This window comes from Lissotriton vulgaris, chromosome 8 (genome assembly GCF_964263255.1).
Source record: "Lissotriton vulgaris chromosome 8, aLisVul1.2, whole genome shotgun sequence".
Lineage (NCBI taxonomy): Eukaryota > Metazoa > Chordata > Amphibia > Caudata > Salamandridae > Lissotriton > Lissotriton vulgaris.
Window position 1 is genome coordinate 340,984,132 of NC_141696.1, and position 27,346 is coordinate 341,011,477.

At 49.4% G+C, this 27,346-nt stretch overlaps 1 protein-coding gene across 1 annotated transcript in view; it reads right to left on the reverse strand.

The window, feature by feature from the left end:
- KDM6A (lysine demethylase 6A) overlaps nt 1–27,346 on the reverse strand; it is a 789,178-nt gene that overhangs the window by 167,172 nt on the left and 594,660 nt on the right. Inside the window, exon 14 of the mRNA XM_086936102.1 lies at nt 22,387–22,501. Within this exon, the coding sequence (XP_086792228.1) occupies nt 22,387–22,501 (115 nt within the window). The remainder of the gene's footprint in view (nt 1–22,386; nt 22,502–27,346) is intronic.

Here is a 27,346-nt window from a genome sequence, read left to right on the forward strand (position 1 = left end):
TAGGCTCAGGTGCAAAATGTATCGCTGCTACTTCGACAGGAGGTCCTCTAAAAGGATCAGCCGGACAGGAGGACATGTGCTTATGGGCAGCAGTTCTCGATTCCACTCTCTCATCGCCCAGTCAAGGGCCACTAGAATGACTTGGGCCTGTTCTTTCTTGATCTTTTTCAGAACTCTGGGCAGGAGACTTCGGTTGTTAGGGTGACAGGAGTCTTGACCCCCAATGCAAGCAGAAGGCAGGAGGACTGCATTGGAAACTCTGATATACTAAAGTTTAGACAGTGAGATCGTGCCAGGGTTCAGCCTCTTGGTGGAAGACGCCCTGTGCCACCTGACTGTATATGATATATATACGATATATATACATACACATGAACGAGCCAGGACTATGCAACATGGCCGTATAGGAGCACACCTAGTACAGTAATGGGAGGAGGTAGCCGCATCAGTGAGGAGAAACACCATGAAACCCTCCCAAGGAGGTGAAACTAGGCCCAGTTGAGATAAGTAGAGCTATATAATAGCATACAAGTACCCCACATGGAGTATGCACACCCCAAACAACGGGGAACACCTCTTACGGCAAACCACAGTCAGCAGACCAGACACGGCAACCTGTGGAACACTGCCCCAGCAGGCCAACTGTGAGCTCAAAAGCAAAATGCATCCAAAGGATTCCAAATGAAAGGGTAAATCAACCTCGACCACACAAAAAGATGACCTAAGGCTCACTGTCCATCTAAAACAGAGAACGCATCTAAAGGATGCAAAATAAAAGGGTACCACCACGTAAAACAGACCTAAGTGGGAGGGCGAAAGCCCGCAAGGAGGCGCTGAACCGCCGATTCGGCGTGAGCATTAAACAGCAAAACCCCATCAAAGGGTAAATCAACCAGATACTCCCGGATATTCTCAGGAAAGACTATCTAGCAACCAAGCATGTCGCCGCAAGGCAACAGAACCAGCCATAGCCCGGCCTTAGGAATCCGCAGTATCCAAGGCCGAGCGGATTGTGATTTCCGCAAGTTCACGGCCATGCCAGAGGAGATAAAGGAGGTTAACACGAGCGCCTTCAGAGGTGGTAGAAAGCAAAGACTTCGCAGAGTCCCACAGGATAGAGGTAGCCTGAGCCAAAACACACACTGTATTTAAGGACCATAGGGCAGCACTAGTGGAGGTAAAGATGGTCCGACCCCATGACTCAAGCCATATGGACTCCCTGGAAGGATGAAGCATTAGCCTGGGCAAGGAAGGGAAGGAAGTTCGTAAAACAAACCCCTGCACATCAGGGTACACAAAAAGGCAAACAGGATCATGTGGACCACGACGGTGGCGGTGCAAAACTGAGCGAACTACAGGATCATCTGAAGCAGGTCGAACCAAGGTGCCCAAAAGGGCATCATAAATGGAAGCCTCAAAAGACAGAAGTGGCTCCAAATTGCCGGACCCACTGTGAAGGACCTCAAGCAGAGTCCACAGACAAGGGAGCTGAAGGGGGTTGCATTTTCAAAATGGAGTGGCGAAGAGACCACTCTCAAAAAAGCCGCACTAGCCTTGGTAGCCCTCCGTGGAGGGGACAGCAGCTCATCAGTAGGGGAGGGCTGTAAGCTCACCCTTCCAAGACACTGAGGGTGCGAGCAATGTCCCACTGAAGAATGAGGATCCTGATCTGATAGGGCTCTTGAGGAGGCGAAGAGCCCGCCGGGTCTCGAGGCTCCCGAGGAGACTCCACAAATTCTAAGGGGGGCACAGGCAAGAATACATCCGGTGTCGCCGGGTGTGAGAGCGATTCCAAACTCTCTCCAGAGGAGGAAAAAACAACACAGGGTCCTGGCTTTGACCCAGTAAGGCTAAGCCAAATATAACAAGAAAACAATACAGTGGCCAATACTGGACCTGATTTTGTGTATTCAAACGCTAAACTTTATGAATAAAACATACCGGTCCGTTTTTGTCTTACGTCACTAGTTAAATTTTTATTTTCATCACTAGTAGAGCATTTTAATTTTTAGATCATATCAAGGAATATTTATGCATGTACAAACAATTACAGGACTAAACATATCAAAACGGCAAATTTACACATATTTACAAAGAATTCTACACATCCTACCCACAACATTCATACTTCACTCATACAACTTTATACAGAAGAAATAATGTGGCCCTTTGTCAAAAAAATATAAATCCTTTGTCCATATAGATGGTATTACTTTTCTAAATTCGCAGTTTTCTTTTGTCACAACTGTACTTTGAAAACAAATCCTTGTTTTAAAGCCAAAACAAATCCTTTACTATTTCTGATTGACAAAGAGTCCAGTCAAGTCGACGCGTTTCAAACCCCTAATTGTGGGGTTCTCATCAAGACCAACATTTTCTACAACACAAAACCAAAAAAGTATTAAAAAGTCTGCGAGGACCATTTCAGATTAGAATAAACATGCCACCAGTCGGCAAAACCGCCATACCTTATGAATATGGTCTAACACCATTGACCAAAATAATCGTGGTAGATAATCACCAGTGTCCGCTGTCAAGCTAAACAGAAAATACTCAGATGTGAGTCCCTTGCTCATTGCACCATCAGGATTCAAGCAAGCCGGGCGAAGACGGCTGAAATGCCAGAAACCGGTCCCCGGAAGCTTGTTTCCTTCCCAGTATAAGAATTGGCTTGGTAGTTTGGTCTGCCCTATTCCCATGATGCACTGGGCCAGGGTCAGACTAATTTGCATGTAGCCAGGTTCTGAGCTGGGATGGTGCAGTGAGCTAAAAAACGGTGATGGATCAAGCCCTGATCTTTGGACTGGGTAAGAGTGGTCTGCTTAATTCAGACACTCTGTTCATCACCACCCCCTTTTCTGAATCGTTTTTGTCCACCATAAGCGTGGAAGGGTATACTCAGATGTGAGTCCCTTGCTCATTGCACCATCAGGATTCAAGCAAGCCGGGCCGAAGACGGCTGAAATGCCAGAAACCGGTCCCCGGAAGCTTGTTTCCTTCCCAGTATAAGAATTGGCTTGGTAGTTTGGTCTGCCCTGTTCCCATGATGCACTGGGCCAGAGTCAGACTAATTTGCATGTAGCCAGGTTCTGAGCTGGGATGGTGCAGTGAGCTAAAAAACGGTGATGGATCAAGCCCTGATCTTTGGACTGGGTAAGAGTGGTCTGCTTAATTCAGACACTCTGTTCATCACCACCCCCTTTTCTAAACAGAAAAACACAACATGAGACTTTGTATCACAAACATTGTTTGGAAATGGTCTTTGTGCATTCAGTAAGTCGAACAGCACTCACCTCTTTAGTTGTGAGAGGCCATATCAACCTAGTGAAAAACAGAAAAAAAAAGAAAAAAAGCGTTTCGATGACAGTATAGCAAATAATAGGGTCGTGGAAATGCAAACAAATGGGCTCCGAATATCGGCTTACCGGGCAGTATGACGGCATAGAGTTTATCGCCCGTCTAATTTTTCATTTGTACAAAGTCAGGAATCCACCTGCAACGGAGGAACCGGAGTGTAAGCAACTGCAAATACTCAGGGGATGAAAAGCGATATGCCCGCAGAGCTGTTTCTTCTTAAATTTGTGGGAATCGCCGGTTGCGTTTAACAGTTTAGGGCAAGTATACGCCACAAACTTGGTCCTTCTGTATTAACCAGGAAGAATGTTCCGATCACGTGACCGCGATGACACGGCAGGTCTTTTTTTCTTTGTTTGGTTATTGTTTATTCAGCGGTCAGTGAGCAAATACAATTACGGGAATGATCCAAAAATTTCGGATGAACTTTGTATCACACAGATTGTTGATGCGTGAAAAAATGTCAGGAAGAGAACCTTGGCTGGAATGGTAAATGTGCTGAAACCTAATTTATCGATCAACACACGGCGGTCTTCGCGGGAGTTGAACTATGAAAAGAGGTAATAAGTTGAACAAATACTTTTACTGCACCTCTAACAGATCAGGGGTTCATTATAAATATCTCTGAGATTTCATTCAAGCCATTTATTGCGGTATTATATTTAATTATAAGTAATGCTTCTCGATGGCTCAATCTTTCTTCGATATCTCTGCCTCATGGGTCTGTATCAATCTTTGAAATGATAGTCCATCTTAGATCATCTTCCTAATATTTCTGCGCCTGCCAATGTAAAACCAGTGGTGCATTCGGCGTTTCCATCCTTATACGCGATTTGTGCTGTGTAATGCGCTGTCGTGCCTCCTGGGTTGTCTTCCCTATATACAATTTTGGACAGGGACACACAATTTCATAAACTACATTCTTTGTCCGACAGTTGGTGAATGTTTCATGCTTCCAGTGGATCCCATTGAATGTAAATAAGGACCCTTCATCGGTTTGTGCGCAGCATGAACAATTGCCACACTTGTGGTGCCCTATTACTGGGGGTAGACCCAGCATGCTTCTTAAGGTAAGTTTTGGAGCAATAGGTAGTGCTGCCCTGACAATGTGATTGGCCACACTTTTTTCTTTTTTGAAAGCGAAAAGAGGTGGATCCTCAAAGTCACTATGGAGATCCTTAACCAGGTGCCAGTTTTGCATAACCATCTTGCGCAGCTGGTGAGTCTGGGGTCCAAACGTTGTAACACAGACAATCCTGCTTTGTTCTGGTCGTCCTTTCTTTTGAAGTAGCGTGTCTCTAGGGACCCACCAGGCTCTCCTTACTGAATTTTTTAAGAGTTTCTTTGGGTAACCTCTTAAAATTAATCGTCCCATTAGTTCATTGGCATGATGAAAATACTCCTCTTTCTTCGAACAATTTCTCCTTATTCTAAGGAATTGTCCAAATGGTAAGTTTTGTTTAAGGCTTCTGCGGTGATGGCTGGTAAAATGAAGCGCTTTATTTCGGTCTGTAGGTTTCCAAAAAAGTGTGGTGCCCAGTGTCCCATCCACGGCGTATACTTGTACATCCAGAAAAGTGATGTTATTGGAAGAATTGAAGCGGAATTTGATATCTTCCATCCTCTGGTTTAACCAAATCATAAATTCATTCAACTTTTCTTTAGTACCAGACCAGATCATAAATACATCATCGATGTATCTCATATATTTTGTGATTTATTCAGCATATGGGTTAGTGTTGTAAATGAATTTGTTTTCATAAAGTCCCATAAACAAAACCGCCAGTTCTGGCGCGAATGGGCAGCCCAACGCCACCCCTTTGATCTGATAGAAAAAATCACTGTTAAATTGGAAGTAATTTCTTTCTAAAGCAAATTTAGCCAATCAAACTATAAAGTTCGAGGGGACTCTAGCTGGCCGTTCCCTTTGATCTAAGAAGAATCGAATATGCTCCTTACCAGTACGAATCTGTTCTTGGCATGTAGGGCTGCTGACATTCATATCTGTGCATAGATCGCCGCCTAGTGTTGGGTCCGGATGATTGCACATTGTTGTCCTGGAAGAGTCTTCGAAGTATCACGAGATAGGTGGCTCCTCCCCTGGACTACAGTGCGCATGGGAATCCACTCCATCCTCATATTGTTTTTAGCCATTGTGGCAGAGATGGAGTGTAATACAGTAAGTGATGACCATGCTAAGAGTAATTCTGAGTGCTGCAGCCGCTACAGGCGCCGGGGAGGAGGGCGGGCGATATGAATGTCAGCAGCCCTACATGCCAAGAACAGATGCATACTGGTAAGTAGCATATTCGGTTCGAGGCATGTGGGCTGCTGAATTCATATCTGTGCATAGAACATATAGCATTCCCTCTATTAGCGGCGGCCGCCTGTGCCAGCTGCAGCAGTCTGAAAACGTGTTTTTAGAACAGCCTTCCCTATAGCTGCCTGCTGTTTGGAGTGCACATCTACGCAGTAGTGTTTCGTAAATGTGTGTATGGTAGACCATGTGGCTGCTCTACAGATTTCCTCTAAAGGAATGTTTCCAAGGAAAGCCATGGAGGCCCCCAACTTTCGTGTGGAGAGGGCTCTCGGGGGAACCGTTAATGTGCGCTTAGACTTTTGATAGCAAATCTGTATGCACTCAACGATCCACCTGGCTATACCTGCTTTGGAAATGGGGTTGCCTATGTGTTGTGGTAAAAAGGCAACAAACAGTTGTTTTGTTTTCCTAAAATCTTTTGTCCTATCTATGTAGTACATTAGAGCTCTTTTGAAGTCTAGTGTGTGGAGCATTCTCTCTGCCACTGAATCAGGATTCTGGAGGAACACTGGCAGTTCAATAGTTTGATTCATATTGAACTGTGAAACCACTTTAGGCAGAAACTTGGGGTTAGTGCGTAGTACCACCTTGTTGGAGTGAATCTGTATGAATGGCTCCTGGATAGTTAGTGCCTGAAGTTCACTAACTCGTTGTAGCGATGTGATTGCTATTAGAAAAGCCACATTCCACGTCAAGAGATGAGGCAACTGTGGAGAGTGTGTACCTCCCTGCTTCTGTATGTAGTACATGGCCGTCATGTTGTCCGTCCGGATCAACACAACCTTTTTGCACAAATGTACTTTGAATGCTTTCATTGCCATGAAGATAGCCATCAGTTCCAGAAGGTTGATGTGCATCTTTTTCTGCTGTGCTGTCCACAGTCCCTGCACTGTGTAGTGGAGTACATGAGCTCCCCATCCCTGGAGAGATGCGTCCCACGTCAGTATAATCTGTGGCACAGGCTCCTGGAACGGTCGGCCCCTGCAAAGGTTTTGTGGATTCCACCAATGCAGAGAGTTGTATGCACGACCGGTCACCAACACTAGGTCTTTCAATTGTCCGTGAGCCTGATTCCACTGACGTGCTAAGCACTCCTGAAGCAAACGCATGTGTAGTCTCGCGTGCGGGACTATGAAGATGCAGGAGGCCATCATGCCTATCAACAGCATGAACACTCGTGCTGGAAGCGAGTGTTGTGGTTTGAATTTCCGTATCAGCAATTGCATGCTGTTGATCCTCACTGAATTTGGCTGTGCTTTGGCTGCCAGAGTGTCTATTGTCGCGCCGTATGTGGGAGGGCTGAAGGTGGGACTTTGGATAATTCAGTGAAAACCCCAGATCATGAAGAAGGTGAATGGTGCGGGACATGTGGGCGGCACATTGCTGGGCCGACTTGCCTGGATAAGCCAGTCGTCCAGATAAGGGTAGACATGAACGTTCTGTCTCCGTAGGTGTGCAGCCACTGTTGCCAAGCACTTGGTAAACACCCTGGGTGCTGTTGTCACTCCGAAAGGGAGGACCTTGAACTGATAATGCTGATCCTGAATGGTAAATCTGAGATATTTTCTGTGTGACGGGTGTAGCGGTATATGGAAATATGCATCCTTCAGATCTAGTGTTGCGAGGAAATCTCCCTGACTGAGTAACGGTAGAACTTGCTGTAATGTGAGCATGTGAAAGTGTTCTGATAGAATGTACTGGTTTAGGGGCCTGAGGTCCAGTATGGGCCTGAGGGACCCGTCCTTCTTTGGGATCAAGAAGTACAGCGAGTACACCCCTGTACCTTTTTGTTCCACAGGCACGAGCTCTATGGCTCCTTCTTGCAGCATGCTGAATACCTCCTGCTGCTATAATTGTAAATGCTCTGCGGACATAGGACGGTGTCTTGGGGGTATGTTGGGTGGAGTGGATGTTAACTCCAGACAATAACCGTACTGGATAAGCTGCCTCACCCACATGTCTGGAGTGATGGATTTTCAGACCGGCAGGAACTGTTGTAGTCTCCCCCCGACCGGTGTGGTATGGTTGGGGGGCAGTGACAAGACATCACTGTTTGTTAGTGCGGAGGATCGGAAGATGTTGTTTCCACGACCTCTGCCCTTGGTGCGGTTTCCACGACAGCCACCCCTATTGCTTTTGTTGTAGGTGGTCTGCGTGCCTCCTTTACTGTATTGTGTCTGCTGGGCCAGCTGTCCTCTGGAAGCTCCTCTATTGTTGGAGCGACGAAAGGAACCACCCCTGAACTGCTGCGACTGTAGAGCCCCCATAGACTTTGCAGTCTCCGTGTCCTTCTTAATTTTTTCTAAGGTGGTGTCCACCTCTGGGCCAAATAAGTAATCAGGGTTAACCGGCTAATTGAGTATGGTGGTTTGTATCTCGGGTTTGAAGCCGGAGATTATCAGCCAGGCATGTCTTCGTAACATCACACTTGTATTAATCGCCCTGGCTGCAGTGTCTGCTGCGTCCAGCGCACACTTAATAGATGCGTTTGATATAAGTTTCCCTTATTGTATTAGCATCTCTGCTGCCTCCTTATACTCATCTGGCAAGTGTTGTAACAGGGTCTCGAGTGTATCATAATGAGCCCTGTCATATCTGGCTAAGAGTGCCTGTGTGTTGGAGATTCGCCAGACATTGACCGCTTGAGCTGCCACCCTTTTTCCTGATGCTTCTAGCACTTTAGATTCCTTGTCAGGGGGAGGAGCATCACCCGTTGTTTGCGAGTTCGCTCTTTTGCGGGCATTGGAAACAACCAGAGAGTCCAACGGCAACGGTCCCTTGATATACGTAGGGTCCACAGGAGCTGGTTTGTATTTTTTCTCAATTCTGGGGTTTATTACCCTTGCCCTTGTGGTCTCCTTAAATATGTCTCCAGCGTGCTTTAGGACACCTTTTAGCATGGGTAGAGTTTTGACAGTTCGCTCTGATGTTGAGAAGGTGTCAAACAAAAAATCTTCTTCAATAGGGTCAGCATGGAGCTGGACATCATGATTTTTTGCTGCCCTCTCAATAAGTGCATTAAACGCAGCCGTGTCTTCTGTAGATGAGGTTTTAATAGCATAGAGATGACTGTCCGGGGCCGTTTGTGGATCCCCTGGGTCAACAGCATCTGTCCAGGGTTCAGTGTGATCTTCTGGATCAGTGTCTACAGGATAACTGTAATCCTCATTGTCACCATCCCCTACATCCACATCTGAGTATGTGGGTGAAATAGGAGCAGTGTCTCGTCCATGTGGTTGTATAGGTTCAAAAATAAGAGGTGACGTAGCAGAATCCCTCTTTTTCTTCAATGGAATTTTATATGATTCCATAGGCTGCTCTGGGGCGATTTTTCGCTTGAAAATGGAAAGTCTACCCGTCTCAGCGTCGATGGATTGCCTCGACTGATCTTCCTGCGGAGGCTGTCGATGCTTGGTGGCCCCTTCCGTAGTTTTAGGCTTCGGCCCCATGGACACCTTTTTGGCCGCTTCGACGCCCGGCTTAGGGGCGAACGCCTTAGGTACCACTTTTGGCGGCAGTGTGAACTGAATCGGTGCCGACGACTTCAGAGGTTTACTGACTGGCTTCAGGGGTGGAGTGGCCTTCGGCCCGACCGCAATAGCCTTTTCTTTAATGCGTTGCAGCGAGTCCGACACCTGCTTCGAAAAAGAGGCGGATGGCTGTGTTGAATCGACAGTCTTTAGAGCCACTGCTAGTCGTGGACTCGAGGTCTTTCCTGCCCTTAGCCTTGTCGAGTCGACGTTAAGGATCGAGAACGTTCTGAGTTTCGAGTCCCTTGTTAGTGTCTACGGCCTTTGGCGCAGACTTCTTCGGGTCGACGTCCTTGACCATTTTCTTCGGTGCCCCGGCCTCCGGCTCGACATCCTTTAGCGACCTCCCCGGGTCGAGAACACTCTTCTGTTTCGTCGGTGCCGATGGTTCAGAAGCCTTCGATCTGACCAAAATAATACGCACTTTTGGTTTCGATTTTATTTCCGGAGCTTTCGGTTTTGTAGACACCGATGCTTTTGGTTTCGATTTCGATCGGTCAACCGATGGCTCGTTGGCGTAGTCGGGCCTTGAGGCGAGGCTGTAGAACCAAGCGTTTGATCTCGGGTAAGGCCATGTGGCGATCCCTCGACCTGAGACTTATCGAGTGTTTTGGTCTCGGCCCCCGTACCAACGGTTGGGCCTAGCTCCTCGCTAGAGCTATCTTCCACGGCCCCAAAGGCCTCATCGTCGTCTCCAAACTCGTCGACGACGTCTTCATTATCGACCATTTCCACATCCGCGTCGTAACTGGAGTCGATCTCCGATGCAGGATCAGACAGGTTCTCTTGAACTTCCTGCTCGACTCCCTCATCTTCCTCGGCATCGAAGATGTTCACCGGGTCAGGTGCCGTCTGCTGGGCCTCCTTTCGCGCTGCGCGTCGAAGTCGAATCGTCTTCTTGGAGCGGAAACGAGAATAAGCCATACAGCTGGCTTCATCGTGATCCGGAGACAGGCACTTGTTGCACACCGGGTGGACATCGATGTGAGGATACTTGGAGTTGCAAACGGGACATCTCTTGAACGGGCTCCGTCCATAATGGATCGTCGATGAGGCCTCTGGCGTCGACCGGGCCTTGGTGCTGAATAACCACAGTGGCTCTTCTTGAACTGGGCACCAATCGCAAAGACAATACCGACTATAACTAAAGGCCTTTTGGCCAAATAGAAAGTTTTTTATCGATTCCGAACTTGAGTTAACAAATATACATCTGAACCCAATGGCGGAAAACAACTATCTGAGGATGGAGTGGATGCCCATACGCACTGTAGTCCAGGGGAGGAGCCACCTATCTCGTGATACTTCGAAGACTCTTCCAGGACAACAATGTGCAATCATCCGGACCCAACACTAGGCGGCGGTCTATGCACAGATATGAATTCAGCAGCACACATGCCTCGAACGTTATTGTTTCCAGTGCTAGATCCTGAGGAATCTGCGTATATAGTGAAACTACATCCATAGTCACTAAGAGTTGTTTAGTAGCATCAAATTGGACTGATGTAATTTGGTTAAGGAATGCTGTTGTGTCTTTCAGGTGCGCTGGGATCTTTTCAATAAACGGTTTAAGAAAGTGGTCAATATATTTTGAAACCAGTTCAATTAATGAGGAACACCCCGGGACTATCGGTCGGCCCGGCGGATTTGTTTCGTCCTTATGCATCTTAGGAAGGACATAAAACATTTGTATCCTTGGATACTTGTTCTGGAGAAATATAAAAATTTCTTCGGTCCTAGAATCCCTGAGTCATGTCCCCCTCCGAGAATACTAAATAGTTCCTTTTGTAAATCAACAGTCGGGTCTTTATTGATCCTCTTGTAGCAATTTGGGTCATCCAGTTGGCGGTGGACTTCCTTTTTGTACTTATTAATGTCCCAGACTACTACCGCCCCTCCTTTGTCCGCCTGTTTAATTACTAGTGATTGATCATTTTTTTAGGGAAAAAATAGCCTCTTTCTCTTCTTTAGATATATTATATATATATTAGATAATTATATATAATACTTTCAAGGGCTGTAATTCCTGACAATAGAGCTCTCTCAAAAGTGATTACCTCCTTAGGAATCTTGGAGGCAGGTGGACAGAACGAAGATTTGTTATGGAGGGCTGTAACCTCGATGGCCGTTTGTGCAGTGGTATCCTTAAAAAACATTTTCAAGCGGATTTTGACAAAATTCCAGGGTTTCTAGTTTCATTTTAACAAAATCAGTTGATCTCACCGGAACAGAGGCTTCCGGAGAAGAATCAACGACCCGGTGTCGACGGGGCGCAAAAACTACGTTTGTTGGCACCGATCGTGCCTCGTCAGGCGCACACTACTCCATCCAGCGTCGAGTCGGGCCCGTCCGGAGCCGAAACCACGACAAGCTCCCCTTCCGAAGAAGGAGAAGGTGCTGGACCCGGGGAGGCAAGCCTCCGGAGCTGCATCTGCGCCTACTCTGCCTCAACCATGACAGGCTCAGACTCCGGAGAAAGAAGCGGAGGCGGAGCTGTGGAGGCGAGTCTACCTGCAATGCCACAGGGAGCCCCGCAGGACTATGCGGTGAAGCAGGGGTGCCGCGGGTCATAGAGGGGGACACAGCCGGGTCCCGACACCACTTATCCGACGTCCCTGGGGGGCAAAGGCTCAATCAGAGCTGGGGGCAAACCCACCGGCGAGTCCGTTGGGGATCCCACAAGAAGCGGAGGCCCAGAGGACGCCCCAGGAACGGGAGAGGACCCAAAGGAGGGCAGCAAGGCTGCAGCATATGCCTCAATTTGGGTCCGTGCCTATACTTACCTTCAAGTGGCAAACAATGGCCCCAGGCCCCAGAGGGCGATCGACGGCTGAACCGGTAAGAGGGACCTGCGGCGATGAAGAGGCCGGGGGACGAGACGACTTCGGCTTGAGGTGTTGGCAGGCGTCACAGTCCGTGGAGCTGTGGTGTTCGCCCAGACACCACATACAAATAAGATGCAGGTCCGTCGCTGACATCTGCCATAATCAGGAAGTACAAGTTTTGAAACCCGAAGGCATTGCACACTGTTAAAATGGGGGTTTAAATAAACAGGCCAGAGGAACCTCTAACTCCGGATCTGCGTTGCACACGTAAAAGAAGGAAACTGACGTCAGCGCGCTGAGAGGGACTTATATGACCTTGCTGACGTCACTTTCGTGGACGTCAGGGCGGGGTCATGTGGCATTGTCCCCCGGCCCGCAGATGTGCTGCTGTAAAAAGAAATTCTGGATCAAGTCTGACGCCTGGGGATATTTTAAGTTAAGGAAGCTGGGGCTAGATGTCTCTATCAGATGCTCCTGCCAGGTGCTGTTCAGTCAGGGAGATACCTGAACAATCAGCCATTTCCAGAGACAGAAGGCCTCTTGACACAGAATCCATGATCCCACACTGCCCTTCTTGACCCAATGCCACATGGCAGTCGTGGCTTCCTTGAGAATCTGCACCAGTTCGCTCTTGATAGTCGGATGGAATGTTTTCCATGTCAAGTCAATGATATAAGCAGGTTGAGACAAGACTCCACCAGAGAAATTTGATCTCCACCTCACCCAGGTGACCTCCTCAAACGAACAAAGATGCATCTGCCACAACCGTTAATTCCGGGTGGGGCAGGGAGCAAGGGCTGCCACTGGTCCAATCACTCTCCAGAAACGGTCACTGCAGCTCTTTTGCAGTCACCTCCTATACCTGTGTGGAATAAAAAAGTTTCTCTTTGTGTGAACACCACTGAGGATTCAGATCCTTTTGCAGAGCCTGCTCTTGTCTCATGGAATGCTCAATAAGCAGGAAGCAAGAGGCCCAGAAACCTCATTGCCACTCTGTAGGAAGCTGGGTTTTTATTGAAGTAACCCCCCCCCACACTTTTTGCCAGATTTCTAATGCACCTTGACTTGATGTACCCTGGGTCCCTGCCAATCAGGTTCCCAGGGTCTGTGTTCACTCCCAAAACTGTACCTTTGCATCCCCAATTGGCAACTCTCAGGACATATGTAAGTCCCTTGTAAAAGGTACTATGGGTTCCAAGGGCACTGTGACCTTGGAAGGCCTCTAAGGGCTGCAGCACATATTGTGCCACCCTTAGATGTCCTGTACCTTAACACACACACATACATACTTAGCCATTGCAGGCTGCGTGTTCTGGTGCAGAGTAAAGTGAAGAGTCGACATCGCACACATACCTGTGTGCCATGCCTGCAACCCACTGCCTATGGTATAGGTAAGATACTGTAAGAAAGTGGGTCTGTATATACTGGACCAAAGTAAGGTACAGGGTGTACAGAGTCCATAGTTCCCAGAGGTTTGGCAGAGGCTAAAGTTAGATATAACCTTACTCTCTAAAGTGGTAGCTGGGTCGAGCAGTAAGGCAGTATTAGAGGACAGTGTAAAGCATTTGTTGTACACGCTTAGTCAGCAAACGGTCTCACACTCAAGAACTGAACTATAGGCCAATTGTTTTAATATCAAAATATATAGTTGTTTTATTTTAGAACCAACAAGGTATCAAAATATACTTTCTCTAAACAGCAACTAAATTGGCCACCTATTGGTACTTAACCCCTGTGCGGCTTCATATGGGCAACCCCTTGCGTAGCCCGCTGTGTTTGAGAGGTTGCGGCATGCCAGGTACTCTTACCCATCTGCTCTGGGACTGCCGCTCGTTGGGGACATATTGGCAACAAATATTGAATTGACTCACATTTCGATACGCAGATTCCGAGATTTCCAGCATATATCCTCCTTGGCCTTCCCAATGCCATCACCTTCCCGCTTCACTCTAGGAGAGGCAAACAAATGGCCCTGACCTTAGGAGAGGCAGTTCAGAATATTCTTGCACACTGGGGTTCCACGACAGTGCCCAGTCGTTTAGGCTGGTTGCATAGGCTGTGGTCCATTTTAGGGATGGAAAAGATTTCTCTCTCCTTGACCAACCCAGGGGCCTCATTCCACAAACTCTTAGAGATTTTGACATCGGAATTCACATAACTCACCGGTCCCAAATATCTTCGATTTTTACAACTGTGCCCCTCCTCCCGCCCCTCCCCAACAGCGCCAGCACCTAACACTTAGTCACTGTCATGAGTTTACTTTTTCTTTGAGGAGGAGGGGGGTGGGGAGGGGGGGGGGGTTGTATTCCAGTTTGTGGTTCTTTTTGCCTGAAACATATAGTAGTGAAATGTCGGGTTGTTACCCGATGATCGTGGAGCACATTGGCTCATTTGATTTCTTTATGGATAAATTCAATTAAAAAAATGTAAACCCAAAAATATTTTTTCTCAGAATGAGTAACTTTAGTTTAAATACTTTTCAAATAGGCAATAGACTTAAGTACAGTAGTTACAGTTGTTGCAACGGGCAACAAAATGTCAAACAAAATGCAACATTGAGCTCAATGGGAATTTCTAGTTAAATGCAATTAGTTAGTTTATGGATTACTTTTCTAACCACAGGACTGGATCCTAGATTCAGTCCTGGAACATCTCCTGTAAACAGTTGAGTAAAAGCATTTTGGTTACAGTAGTGATTTGTAAGGAATATGATTGTATTTTAAAAGTTGACACTTAGAAACTTTTTCACATAAAACCATCAATGTTATCCTATGGGAGGAAATTCACTTAGCAGGCAAGTAGTGTTATCGTTACTTTTTCTTACTCAGTGGTGGATCCTGGATCCAGCACTGGTGCATCTCCTGTAAACAATTGAATGTGTTTAAGTCATACAGGCGATTTTTAAGGAATATTTGTAGTTTGTGAAAATCGACACTGAAATTTTTCTGGCGATCTACTTTTACCTCTGTCTACCTTTGGGGTTCAACCGAACTCTGTACACACTATACCTTACTTTGGTATAGTATATACAGAGCTAGCTTCCTACATAATCTCACTTGAGAACCAGGACCAGGGTTAAAATCACAGCCCTAATGTCCTGGACTAATTGAGGAGTAAGGATGGCTCGAAAGGGCAACTTAGCCTGGAACGGGAAAATGAAAGGGAAACGTGAATGAGTCAGCTGTGACTTCATCACGTTGATGGAAAAGCCCAACGGTGTCAATACGTTGGCCGTCTCTAGGTGGCCTACGAATGCTTGAGGAGAGCCCGCATTCAGTTGCCCGTTATAAAGGAATTGGAAGACTAGTACCCAGATGTGCTGCGACAAGTAGCTTCGATTTGGAGAAAACCTGAGGTGCAATGGTAAGGCCAAAAGGGAGCACAGAGTACTTAAAATGTTTGTGGCCTACTTGAGAACTCATGGGGAATTATAGGACAGGGATGTGAAAATATGCATCCTGCAAGTCCAGCATTACCATCCGCCATTCGGGGAGGGAAAAGGATATCTGAGCTCCCACAGGGCTATTGTGTGCTGCCAAGTACAAATTAAAGTGGTTTTGTGGAAGCTGCAGGGAGGGGGGGGTTGGGGTCTGGTGAGTGCATTGACCATGAGGGGCCTCAGCACTGCTGGTGTGCTCCCTAGCCTCGCCTTCATAAGTAGTGGAAGGCCTCTTGCTGCAGTCACAAATTCCTGTTGCCTCTGCAGGAAGCCCCTACCAAAGCCTCAAAATGGATGTCGTCTTGGGGGGAACAGCAGAGCAGTCTGAAATAGGCCTAGAGAGAGGAAAGAGGCTTTGTTCTCTTTAAATCTCTCCAAAGCAGAAGAACAAGTTACTTACCTTCGGTAACAATATATCTGTAAGAAACAGTAGTTAGTATTAGATTTCTTACCTTAGAATATCCCCAGGCGTCAGACTGGATCCGGAAACTTTTGCGTAGCAGTACCCTTGCGCATCGGTAGGCGTCGTCTGCGGCTCCGCGCCCGTCGTCGTTGGTGCCGGGATGACGACGCCAGAGTACTTAGACGCTGCCCTTGCGCGCTGACGTCAGTTCTTATACATAGCTTTTCCGCTCCAGAAACGCAGAGCCATTATAAAAATCAACACTGGTGCCATGAAACTAGGGCCTTGAAAGGGGATGACCTTAACCCTAAATATCGGTTTGCAGAACTGGGAGGATGGGTGGGGCGGTAAGGAATCTAATACTAACTACTGTTTCTTACAGATATATCGTTACCGAAGGGAAGTAACTTGTGCATCTGAAAGAAACAGGTTAGTATTAGATTCCTTACCTTAGAATAGATACCCCAGCAATACCAGCCCCGGTGGTGGGTCTGCGAACCAATGATCACACCAAAAAGTCCTGGGGAACGGAACGGCCAAAGAAGCCATCTCTCCGGACTTGGCTGTCCAGGCAGTAGTGTCTTGCAAACGTGTGCAGCGAGGCCCACGTAGCTGCCGGACAAATGTCCTGCAAGGGGACTCCCCGACCCAGGGCAGTAGTAGCCGCTGTGGCCCGAGTGGAATGGACCCTCAGCCCAACAGGAGGCTCCTTTTTAGCCAAAGAGTAGCATACCTTGATGCACAACACTGCACAACACGACCCACCGAGAGATGGTCCACTTGTGCACCGAACAACCTTTCTTAGCGCCCACGTAACCAACAAAGAGTGGTCATCAACCCGGAACTGGCGTGTGCGATCCAAGTAGAATGAGAGCGCACGTTTTGGGTTCAGACGGTGGAGCCTCTCTTCCTCTTTCAAGGGAGGCAGAAAGAAGGTGGGCACGGTGATGGACTGCCCGATGTGGAAGGCTGTGACTACTTTGGGCAGGAAAGAGGGTCGCGTCTGCAACACAACTTTGTCCGGATGGACAGAAAGGAAGGGAGGGTTAGAGGAAAGATCCTGGAGCTCACTCACCCTCCTGGCAGAGGTGATGGCAACCAGGAATGCAGTCTTCAGAGTAAGGCGACGAAGAGGACAGTTATGAAGTGGCTCGAAAGGAAAGTACATCAGATAGGTCAGAACAAGGTTCAAGTGCCACTGAGGCATCACGAAAGGAACGGGAGGAAACATGAGTGATGCCCTTCAAAAACCTATTTACAACTGGGTACTTGAACAAAGAGGGCTGATCAGGGAGCCTTAAGGCGGCGGAAATAGCAGAGAGGTAGCCCTTGATAGTGCCAGGGGCAGGGCCCTGCTGGGCAAGAGAGAAGAAAGGAGAACCTCTGAAAGAGGGGCAGAAAAGGGATCCACAGCCTTTGCTGTGCACCATGCCACAAATTTGTTCCACCTGCAGGCGTATACCGATTTTGCAGAGGGACGCCTGTTGCTAGAATCACATTACAAGCTTCAGGAGGCAAGTCAAATGGCCTCAACTGCCGCCGCTCAATCTCCCCACATGTAAGTGGAGACTGGACAGGTTCGGGTGGAGGACCGTCCCCTGCTGCTGCGATAGAAGGTCCTCTTGAAGAGGCAGACAAATCGGGGATCGACAGACATGCTGAGTAGCTCAGGATACCAGTATCTTCGCGCCCAGTCCGGAGCGACAAGGATAACTTGGGCCCAGATGCGTCTGATCTTCTTCAGCACTCTGGGCAGAAGTGGTATAGGCGGAAAGGCGTACAACAGACCGCAGCTCCACACACAACAAAAAGCGTCTCCGAGCTAGTGTAGCATTGGAAATTCCAACGCGCAGAACTGATGACATTGCGCGTTCTCTTCTGTGGCAAATAGGTCTAACCAGGGCTCTCCCCACTGCTGAAAGAGGCCTTGCGCCACGTCCTAGTTCAGACGCCATTCGTGATCCATCATGCACCGACGGCTGAGTTCGTCTGACCTGGCGTTCAGGGAACCTGCCAGGTGTTGAACCACCAGGGTCACGCCCTGATGTTCCAGCCACTGCCAGAGGCGCAGAGCCTCCTGGCATAGGGTCCACGACCCCACCCCACCCTGTTTGTTGGAGTACCACATGGCGGTGGTGTTGTCCGTGATCACCTGCACTACACTCCCCGGACAGAGGGGAGGAATGCCTTCAGTGCAAGCCGGATCGCCCGCAGCTCCAGAAGGTTGATGTGGAGCCGGGATTCCGCCGGAGACCAGAGGCCTCTGATCTCCGCCTCTCCAATGTGGCCCCCCAACCCTGGAGGGACGCGTCCGTCACAACTACGTGCTCCGGTTGGGGTAGGGAGAGGGATCTGCCGCTGACCCAATCGCGGTCCGTGAGCCACCACTGCAACTGTCTTGCAGTGCCCTCCGAGATCAAGACATGGTCGGACAAGTTGCCCTGATGCTGGGCCCACTGAAACTTCAGGTCCCACTGCAGAGCCCGCATCCACCACCGGGCGTGATGCACCAGAAGGATGCAGGAGGCCATCAGCCCCAGCGTCAACCTGACCGAGACTTGGGATAACAGCTGAAAGATCAGAATCAGAGCCTGAATATCCCGAACCCGCTGTTCGGGAGCATAAACCCGAAACTGCGCTTAGTCTAGAACCGCTCCGATGAAGAGGAGCTTCTGAGAGGGACACAGGTGTGACTTCGGCACATTGATGGAGAACCCCAGCAGGTGCAGGAGGTCGGCCGTATTCTGGAGGTGGCTGACGACTGTCTGAAGCAAGCCGCCTTCACCAACCAGTCGTCGAGGTAGTGGAAGACTAAAACCCCTAACCTCCGCAGATGAGTTGCGACCACCGCCAGCACTTTCGTGAACACCCGTGGGAAGCACGGTAAACTGAAAGTGCTCGTGGCCTACCGTGAACCGCAGGCAACGCCGGTGGGCTGGCAGGACGGGGATGTGAAAATAAGCATCCTGCAAGTCCAACGCTACCATCCAGTCTCCCGGGTCCAGGGCAGCTAAGACCTGAGCCAAAGTCAGCATCTTGAACTTCTCCTTCCGGAGGAAGCCGTTGACGTTCCGCAGGACCAAGATTGGGCGTAGGCCCCCTTTGCCAGAAAGTAGAGGGAGGAACAACCACACCCTACTTCTGGCCCAGGAACGCGCTCGATGGCCCCCTTGGCCAAGAGGGCCGCAACTTCCTCTTGCAGAAGACTCAAGTGATACCCCAACACGCGGTGGTACTACGGTGGCATGGCGGGAGGGGTCGCCTCGAAGGGGAGGGAGCCCCATCGGACGATTTGCAGCACCCACCTGTCCGATGTGACAGTGCGCCAGTGGAGGAGGTGATGGCGAACCCTGCCCCCCCACTGGCGTCACATGGGCCTGAAAGCTCGGACTAGGAGGATTTTGAGGCAGATGCTGCAGGGGTAGGTGTGGACTGACCTTGCCGTTGTCCTCGACCGCCGCCACGGCGGTTACCACGTCCGCCACCGCGCTGGATGTTAGTCTGCGGGATGTGGCTGGCAGGACGTGTGGGTGCGCCCCTTCCTTGGCCCCGAAAGGAGCGAAAGGCAACTGTCTGCTGGCCGAGAGGCCCAAGGACTTGCCCGTAGCCCTGGAGTCAAAGCGCTCAAGCGCACTGTCTGCATTGTCGCCAAAGAGGCAACGGCCATCCAACGGCATGTCCATAAGGGTGTTTTGGACATCAGCCGAAAAGTTGGCGGATCTCAGCCAGGCGTGGCAACGAATCGCCACCGTCGTTGCCATTGCTCTGCCCAGCGAGTTCGTGGTATCCAGCGCACACCGGATGGAATACTGTGCCGCATCTCGACCCTCCACAAGGGCTTGGGTGAGTTTAGTCCGGACCCCCTCCGGACACAGAGAGTGGGTGTAACGGCTCAAGAGGCGCGCTGTGTTGACTGACCGCAACCCCAAACTAAGTGAGAAGAACATCTTTTTCCCATACTGTTTGTACCTCTTGGATTCCCGACTGGGGGGGGAGCCGTCGGGAATGCGGTCTGGGAGTTAGATGCCTGGATGACCAGGCTCTCGGGGTGGGGTGGGTGGACAGGAAGCAAGGGTCGCCCGGAGCCGGGCGGATGCGCCTGGCCACGTTCCTATCTACAGGCGGACCTGTAGCGGGCTTGGACCAAGTGCCCAGAAGAACGTCTGACAAGGCCTCATTTAACGGCAGCAGAGGCTCGGCCGAGCTTGCCTGCGGTTTAAGGACCTCACTGAGGAGGTTAGTCCTCACGGCCGCGACTGGGAGCTCAAGGCCCAAGCCTTTACATCCTGCATCAGCACCACACTATAGGCAGCCCCCTACTCCGTAGCCACGGTAGGAGGGGAGACAAACCAGTGTCGGGCAAAGTGTCCAGACCACTGGCCTCCCCAAGCTCACCTGCCCAGTCCTGAGATGGCTGGAACTCACGTGCCAGAGGGTCATCGGACCCCTCCCAATCCTCCTCGCCACCCATCACCTGGTACTCGGGTTCAAAGGATCGGGTCGTAGAAGTAGAAATCTCCAAGCGGCGTTGAATACGACTCCGGACCCGAATCCAGGGTAGGATCGGGGACGGCGTCATCCTTGGACGGTGCCGATACCCTGGGGGGCGGCGCCGGCGAGGTCGACCCAGATCCGGAGCCGGATCCGGTGGGGCCCAGCGGCGGCGGGACCGAAGTCGCCGACGGCGCCGAAGCACCCAACGGCACCGGGGCTGAAGCACCTGGCCCGCTTGGGAACGAGGCGCTGTGGAACCTGACTGAGGAGTGAGCTACCTCATGGCCATGAGGAAGGCCTCAATCTCCTCCGGTGTTGCGTTCTGCCCAGGGACTGGCTGGTATGAAGCAGGCCGCAACGCCTGATCCTCCGGCGGAGCCGCTGGGGCAGTGTCGCCTGAACCACCGTCCGCATCGCGCGAGCGTCGGGGGAGTCAGAAGAGCAATGTCGCCTCTTCGACTTCTTGTGCCTCTTACCTGAGTACTTCGAGCCCGAAGACAGATGACGACTCTTGGAAATGTGGTGACTCCGGCCCCGCGACCGGTCCCTCGACCTCCTTCCGGACCGGGACCTCGAGTGGCGTGGGGTTGATGCCGGAGCTCGAGTCTCTTGCGGGACCGCTCCCGTCTAGCTTTGGACGTCAGGGCCCGGCAGTCAGAGCAGGACTTGTCGTCGTGGTCGGGGCCAAGACAGTTAAGGCACCGGCGATGGGGGTCGGTTACCGACATCAGTCGGCAACAATCGGCGCAGGGTTTGAACCCGGGCATCCCTACCGGCACCATCGGAGTCGAGAGACTTCGAAAGACTATCGAAAAAGATCAAAAAAATTAGTCAAAAATTGACTAGGGTACAACTTTTTCCGATCGGCGCTTGCTGGCGCAGAAAAAAGAAGAACTGACGTCAGCGCGCGAGGGCGGCGTCTGAGTACTCCGGCGACGTCATCCTGACGCAGACGACGGATGCTGAGCCGCAGACAACGCCTACCGACGCGCAAGGATACTGCTACGCAAAAGTTTCCGGATCCAGTCTGACGCCTGGGGATATTCTAAGGTAAGGAATCTAATACTAACCTGTTTCTTTCAGATTCAGTCTTCGCTACCAACAGCCCTGAACTGACAAAGGACATGTTCATTATGGACTGCTGAATGTTAGAGGAAAAGACGGTGGAGTGAATCCATATGTGGGGCCTCAGCACAGCACTGGGCCTGAGCACCCTACCCAAGAAGTCACTGGTGTCCAGACTTGAAGGTATTGTGTACTTTGATGGATCAGAAATAATTCCTCTTCGAGCACCAAAGACAACATGATTCAGCGTTATGTGAGGTGTGGAGGCAAAAGGGTGAGACATCATGGGTGACTGGTTTTAAGCTGTAATTTTGGGTCTACCACTGACGTCTGACAGTCACAATTACAGCTTAAAACATGATATTTTAGGATCCATATTCTGCACACTGTGAAGTGTTTACAGGATACAGTTTTCCTAAAGGGCAAAAAGTCTGCTAGAAGACCGCACTGCTGGCTTCAGATCCAAATCGGAAGGTACAGAAAGAAATTAAGTCAGTGTGCACAGATGGTGCATAGATAGGGGCCATGAGAGGACGATTCTGACACAGAGCTGCGTTATGTCACTTGTCAACATGCAAGGGAATTGCTGAGAAAATTCCAGATCTAGTATGCTGCCTAGGGAACATCACAATGTGGGGGATCTGCGGCTACAAGTCTTTATAATAAAACCAGGGGTTTAAAAGTAGTAAAGTAGATTTAAAATGTGAGACTTTTTCAAGATTTGCATTAAACAGGTGAAATATGGAGTAAACTAGGAAATTGCATTGTGAAAATGATTTAACATCCATGGGTCATGTTTTGCAATCAGTAATCTGTCTTACAAATCCGTCACATTAAAAGTGTCTAATTAAGCCTTTAATTAGAGAGATTTAGCACATCAAACAACATTTTTGTAGGGTACCACAATCTAAAACATGCAAATTTAGGTCAAACAATATTTATTTTGATAAAATACCTACTTTTCACAGAAGTCATGCAAAACGCTCCAGTATGCCTCAGGAACCATAAACCATTCACAGTCACCAGGCCCAATATTAATGTTCACAGAACAAAAGTTGTTGCTTTCTTGATGACCTGAAATCAAGTACCAAAATATTTTTATACAGCAACACACTTTCTCAAAAGTGAAAAACAAAAAACGTTTTACAATTTTTTTTCCCTAGTTATTATATTCCCAGGTCTAATTGGAGTTCCCGTATTAGAAAATCATTACCTGACAACACATTCTATTTAGGACAAGGAAGCCTTATAGTTTCATGATCAATTAATGTACTGGCATGCTTCTACAACGAGTCTGGAGTGCCCGCGGGTCCTATGAATGTGTACAAAATTACTGATCAAAGGTATCAGGGTTCTCAGGAGAACTGGGCAGATGCCAATATATTCACCTAAAGATGGCTGATAGACCATTTGGTTTTCAATACCCATTGGTATCAATGTTGATGAAGATGGGAAAGGGAGCACTGATCACCTATGGGACATCCCCAGCAGCATCGGGAAAGTTCTAGCTTTTGTCCCACTAGATGTCAAACAGACTAAGCACATACTTTGGAAAGGCTCCGCTGCAGTGAGAAGTAGTGACAGGACAAGGAGTACTCGTGTTAATGGGAAACAAGTTACTTGCCTTCAGTAACGCATTATCTGGTAGAGATAAAATCTAGCTGCAGATTCCTTAGCTTTAAATTTCCCCAGACATCAGACTGGATCCGGAAACTTCTGCCTGAGCAGTATCCCTGTGGGCAGTCGGGTGGCTTGGTTTGGTTCCGTGCATCGTTGGCAGCGGTGCAGAGCCATGTTGTGAACTGACTAGTGTGAGCCCAAACTAATGCACAGAATTGGGAGCAACACTAGCCCTAGAAATATGTCAGCAGAGTGAGAGGCATTGGGGGGTGGGGGTCTGTAAGAAATCTGCAGCTAGATATTGTTGATACCAGATCATGTATTAGGGAACATAAGTAACTTGTTCATCTGATAGACTTTTAGCTGCAAATTCCTTGAATAGATACCCAAGCCATACCAAAATGGTGGTGAGCTGCAGACAAATGACTATACTAAGAAGTTCTGCAGGACCGAACGGGCGAAATGCAAGTCCCTGCAGACCTAAGTGCTTGGCAAACGTGTGCAGGGACGCCCACGTACCTGCCTGGCAGATGTCCAGGGCTGGAACCCCACAAGCAAACGCCGTTGTTGCAGCCTTTCCTCTGGTGGAATGGACATGTAAGCCCTCAGGAGGATGCTTTTTAGCCAGGGCAAAATGGTCAGTTTCTGAACCGCCTAACCTTTTTTAGCTCCCACAGAGGGATGTAGAGGAGCATCCAAAGTGGTTAGGGTGACAGACCGTCCCAAATGGAATGGGTTCACCACTTTAAGCAGGAAAAAGGCCCGGGTGCGAAGCATCACCGTGTCCAGGATTATCATAAGATCGGGGGCTAGGATGTTGAAGCCTGCAGCTCACTCAGCTTCCGGGCAGATGTTACTGCCACTAGAAAGGCTGTCCTGATGGTAAGCAGCTGGAGGGTACAATTGTATAGTGGCTCAAAGGAAGCACACATGAGGTAAGGGAAAAGCAGGTTCAGATGCCACTGAGGCATGACGAAGGGCGAAGGGGAAACATGCACAATCCCCTTCCAGAAACCTATGTACAATAGGGGACTTAAAAAAAGAGGGTTGGTCAGGAAGCTGCAAGAAGGCAGAGAGATAACCCTTAAAAGTGCTCAGAGCAGAGCCCTGATGACTAAAGGTAAGAATGAAGAGAAGTAGATCAGAAACACAGTCTATAGACTTTTCTGAACAATATTTTACAAGTTCTTGCCAACAGCAGGCTTATGCCATTTTGGTGGCAGGCCGCCCCGGCCACCAAGATAACCTTACAGACTTCAAAGGTAAAAAGCTATCAACTGTCGCCACTCAATCTCCATGCAAGGAGGCAGAGAGATGACCGGTTCAGGTGAAGGACCCTCTCCTACTACAGAAGATTCTCCCGAAGGGGCAGCCTGATCGAAGGATTGATGCTCATCTTCAGAAGCTCGGGATACCAAACTCTCAGTGCCCAGCCCAGAGTCACAAGGATGACTTGGGTCGGGTCGCTCCTGATCTTCTTGGTAACTCTGGGCATGAGTGGTATGGACAGAAACGTTTACAGGAGGTCCTAGCGTCACTCGAGACGAAAAGCCTCTCTTAGTGGGAGCAGCCTTGGAAACTCCAACACGCAATCCTGACATCGCACATTCTCTTAAAAGGCAAACAAATCTAACCAAGGCTCTCCCCACTGCTGAAAGAGTCCTTGTGCCACCTTCGATGGGAGACAGCACCCATGATTGGCTAGGCATCAATGGCTGAGTTAGTCTTCCCAGGAAAGAACCTGCCACATGTTGAGCCACCAGGGTTATGCCCTACTGTTCCAGCCTTGTTCAGAGATGCAGCCATGTTCAGAGATGCAGGGCCTCTAGACAAATGGTCCACAACCCCTGCTTGTTGCAGTACCACATGGAGGTGGTGTCAGTTAACACCTGCACTAACTTCCTCTTGACAGAGGGAATAAATGCTTTCAATGCTAGTCGGATCGTCCAAAGCTCCAGCAGGTTGATGCGGATCCATCAGAGACCAGGGACCTCTGATCACCTCTCCCAGAGGGCCACCTCATCACACTGCAGCCGGTCGAGATAGGGGAAGACTGGCACCCCTGATCTGCTCAAATGGGCTGCAACCACCATCACCTTGATGAACACCCGCAGGGCGCTGGCTAAACCAAAGGGCAGCACGGGGAACTGAAAGTGCTCAAGGCCTACCTTGAACTGCAGGTAAACACTGTGGGTAGGCTTGATGGGGATGTGAAAATACACATCCCGCAAGTCCAATGCAGCCAGCCAGTCTCCTTGTTCTAGGGCAGACAAGACCTGAGCCAAAGTGAGCATCTTGAATTTCTCCTTTTTGAGGAAGAGATTGATGGCTCGGAGGTCTAGAATAGGACAAAAACCCTTGTTCTTTTTGGGTATCAGAAAGTAACACGAATATCAACCACTGCATACTTCTGACATTGGGAGATTGGAAAGGCAGGGAGTAAACTCTCTGAATAATGTGCAAAGCCCATTTGTCTGATGTTATGGGCTGCCAAAGTAGGATATGATGCTGGATTCTCCCTCCAAATGGACACCCATGGTCTTGCAAAACGAAACTAGGAGGGCTTGGAAGCTGCAGCTGTCGGGGGATTGGTGGCGTCTGACTTCTGGCTACCAGACCCACAAGGTCAGAATGCATTGCATCTACATCCTTGTACTGCTTGGTAAGCTTGCACCCGATGGTGGCGGGGCTATGGTTGGCACGCCCCTTCTGTAGCCTCAAAAGGCGAGGTGTCACTGAGAGGCCCAAAGACTTGACCGAAGCCCGTGAGTCCTTGAAGCGCTCCAGCAGAGTCTGCCTTCTCTGCGAAGAGACAAGTCTCATCGAAGGGCATATTCAAGAGGTATGCCTGTACTTCCCCCAAAAAGCCAAATGTTCTCAGTCAGGACTTGCGCCATAAGGCCATTGTCGACGAAACCTTTTCTGCCCAGCAAGTCAGTCTAATACAGACCCTACCTAATGGTGAACTTTGCTGCAGCCCTCCTGTCTTTGACTGCATGGGAGGATAGCCCGGCTCTCCTCCAAGACCTGCAGCAGCACTTGCACAACCAAATCTCATAGGGTATGGGAGTAACAGCCCAAAAGGCATGCAGTGTTCACCGACCACAATCCCAGGCTGCCAGTCAAAAACATCTTTCCAAGCGAGTCCAGACTCTTGGATTCCCCGTCAGGGGAAGGGCATGGAATGCCCTAAGGGAAGTCAAGGCGTGGACTACCAAGCTCTCAGGGGTGGGGTGTTGGCTGAGAAAACTAGAATCATCCGGAGCAGCCCTGGCGGCGGGAAACTGTTCTGTTCACAGGAGCACCTGTGCTGGGCTTGGACTAAGTTCCAAGAAGGACCAAGACCTCCCAGGAGTAGCGCTTGATGAGGTTGACTGCCAGGCCGCAAGCAGCTTTAGGGACAGCTTCCTCATTGCATTCGGCACCATGACCTGGCAGTCCAATCCAGACTACGAGTTGTGGTCGTGCTCGAGTCACCACAAGCACACAAGGTGCGGGTCTGTAACCCACATGGTGCAGTGACAAGACACCACATGGCTTGTACCCTACCTTTCTGGAGAAAATTCCTTGACACCCAAGAAAAAATATTCAACGGAATGCCTTGTAAAAGGTACCATGGGGTTTGGTGCAGAACAAATAGAAAAGTCGACATTGCACACACCCCTGTGTGCCATGCCTACAACCCACTGCCCTGGCATGTCATCCAACCCTCTAGCTGGGTGCACTATAGCACTGGTGCGGGTACAGATACAACAGCTCTGTACCCCTACAGTATCTAACCCAATTCTTAGACACTATTTGCAGTAATGCCATTAAGAGTATATGGTGCTGGGGGGTTTGTCATTACTAACTCCACAGCACCATAATGGCTTTACTGAAAACTGGGAAGTTTGGTATCAAACTTCTCAGCACATTAAACCCACACTGATGTAAGTGTAGGGTTTAATGAAAAATGCACTGAAGAGGGCATCTCAGAGATTCTCCCTGAAAAACGACCAGCCTCTGGTGGGTTCCCTGACTGGTACACACCAGCCTGCCACCACCAGACATGTTCCTGGACCCCTGGGGTGGGAAACTTCGCTTCCTGAGCCCAGAAAGAAAGTGTTACTTACGTTCGGTAAAGATGTATCAAGTAGAGACACAGTCTAGCTGCAGATTCCTTAACTTAGAATAGGCTCTGTCCCAACGTCGTTCATGGATGTGGCGTCAATGGAGCCATATAAGACCCCCTACAGGTATTGAAATCTGACATCGACAACACCAACTGGCAACATCGAACCTCCAAAAGATTTGTCCTGG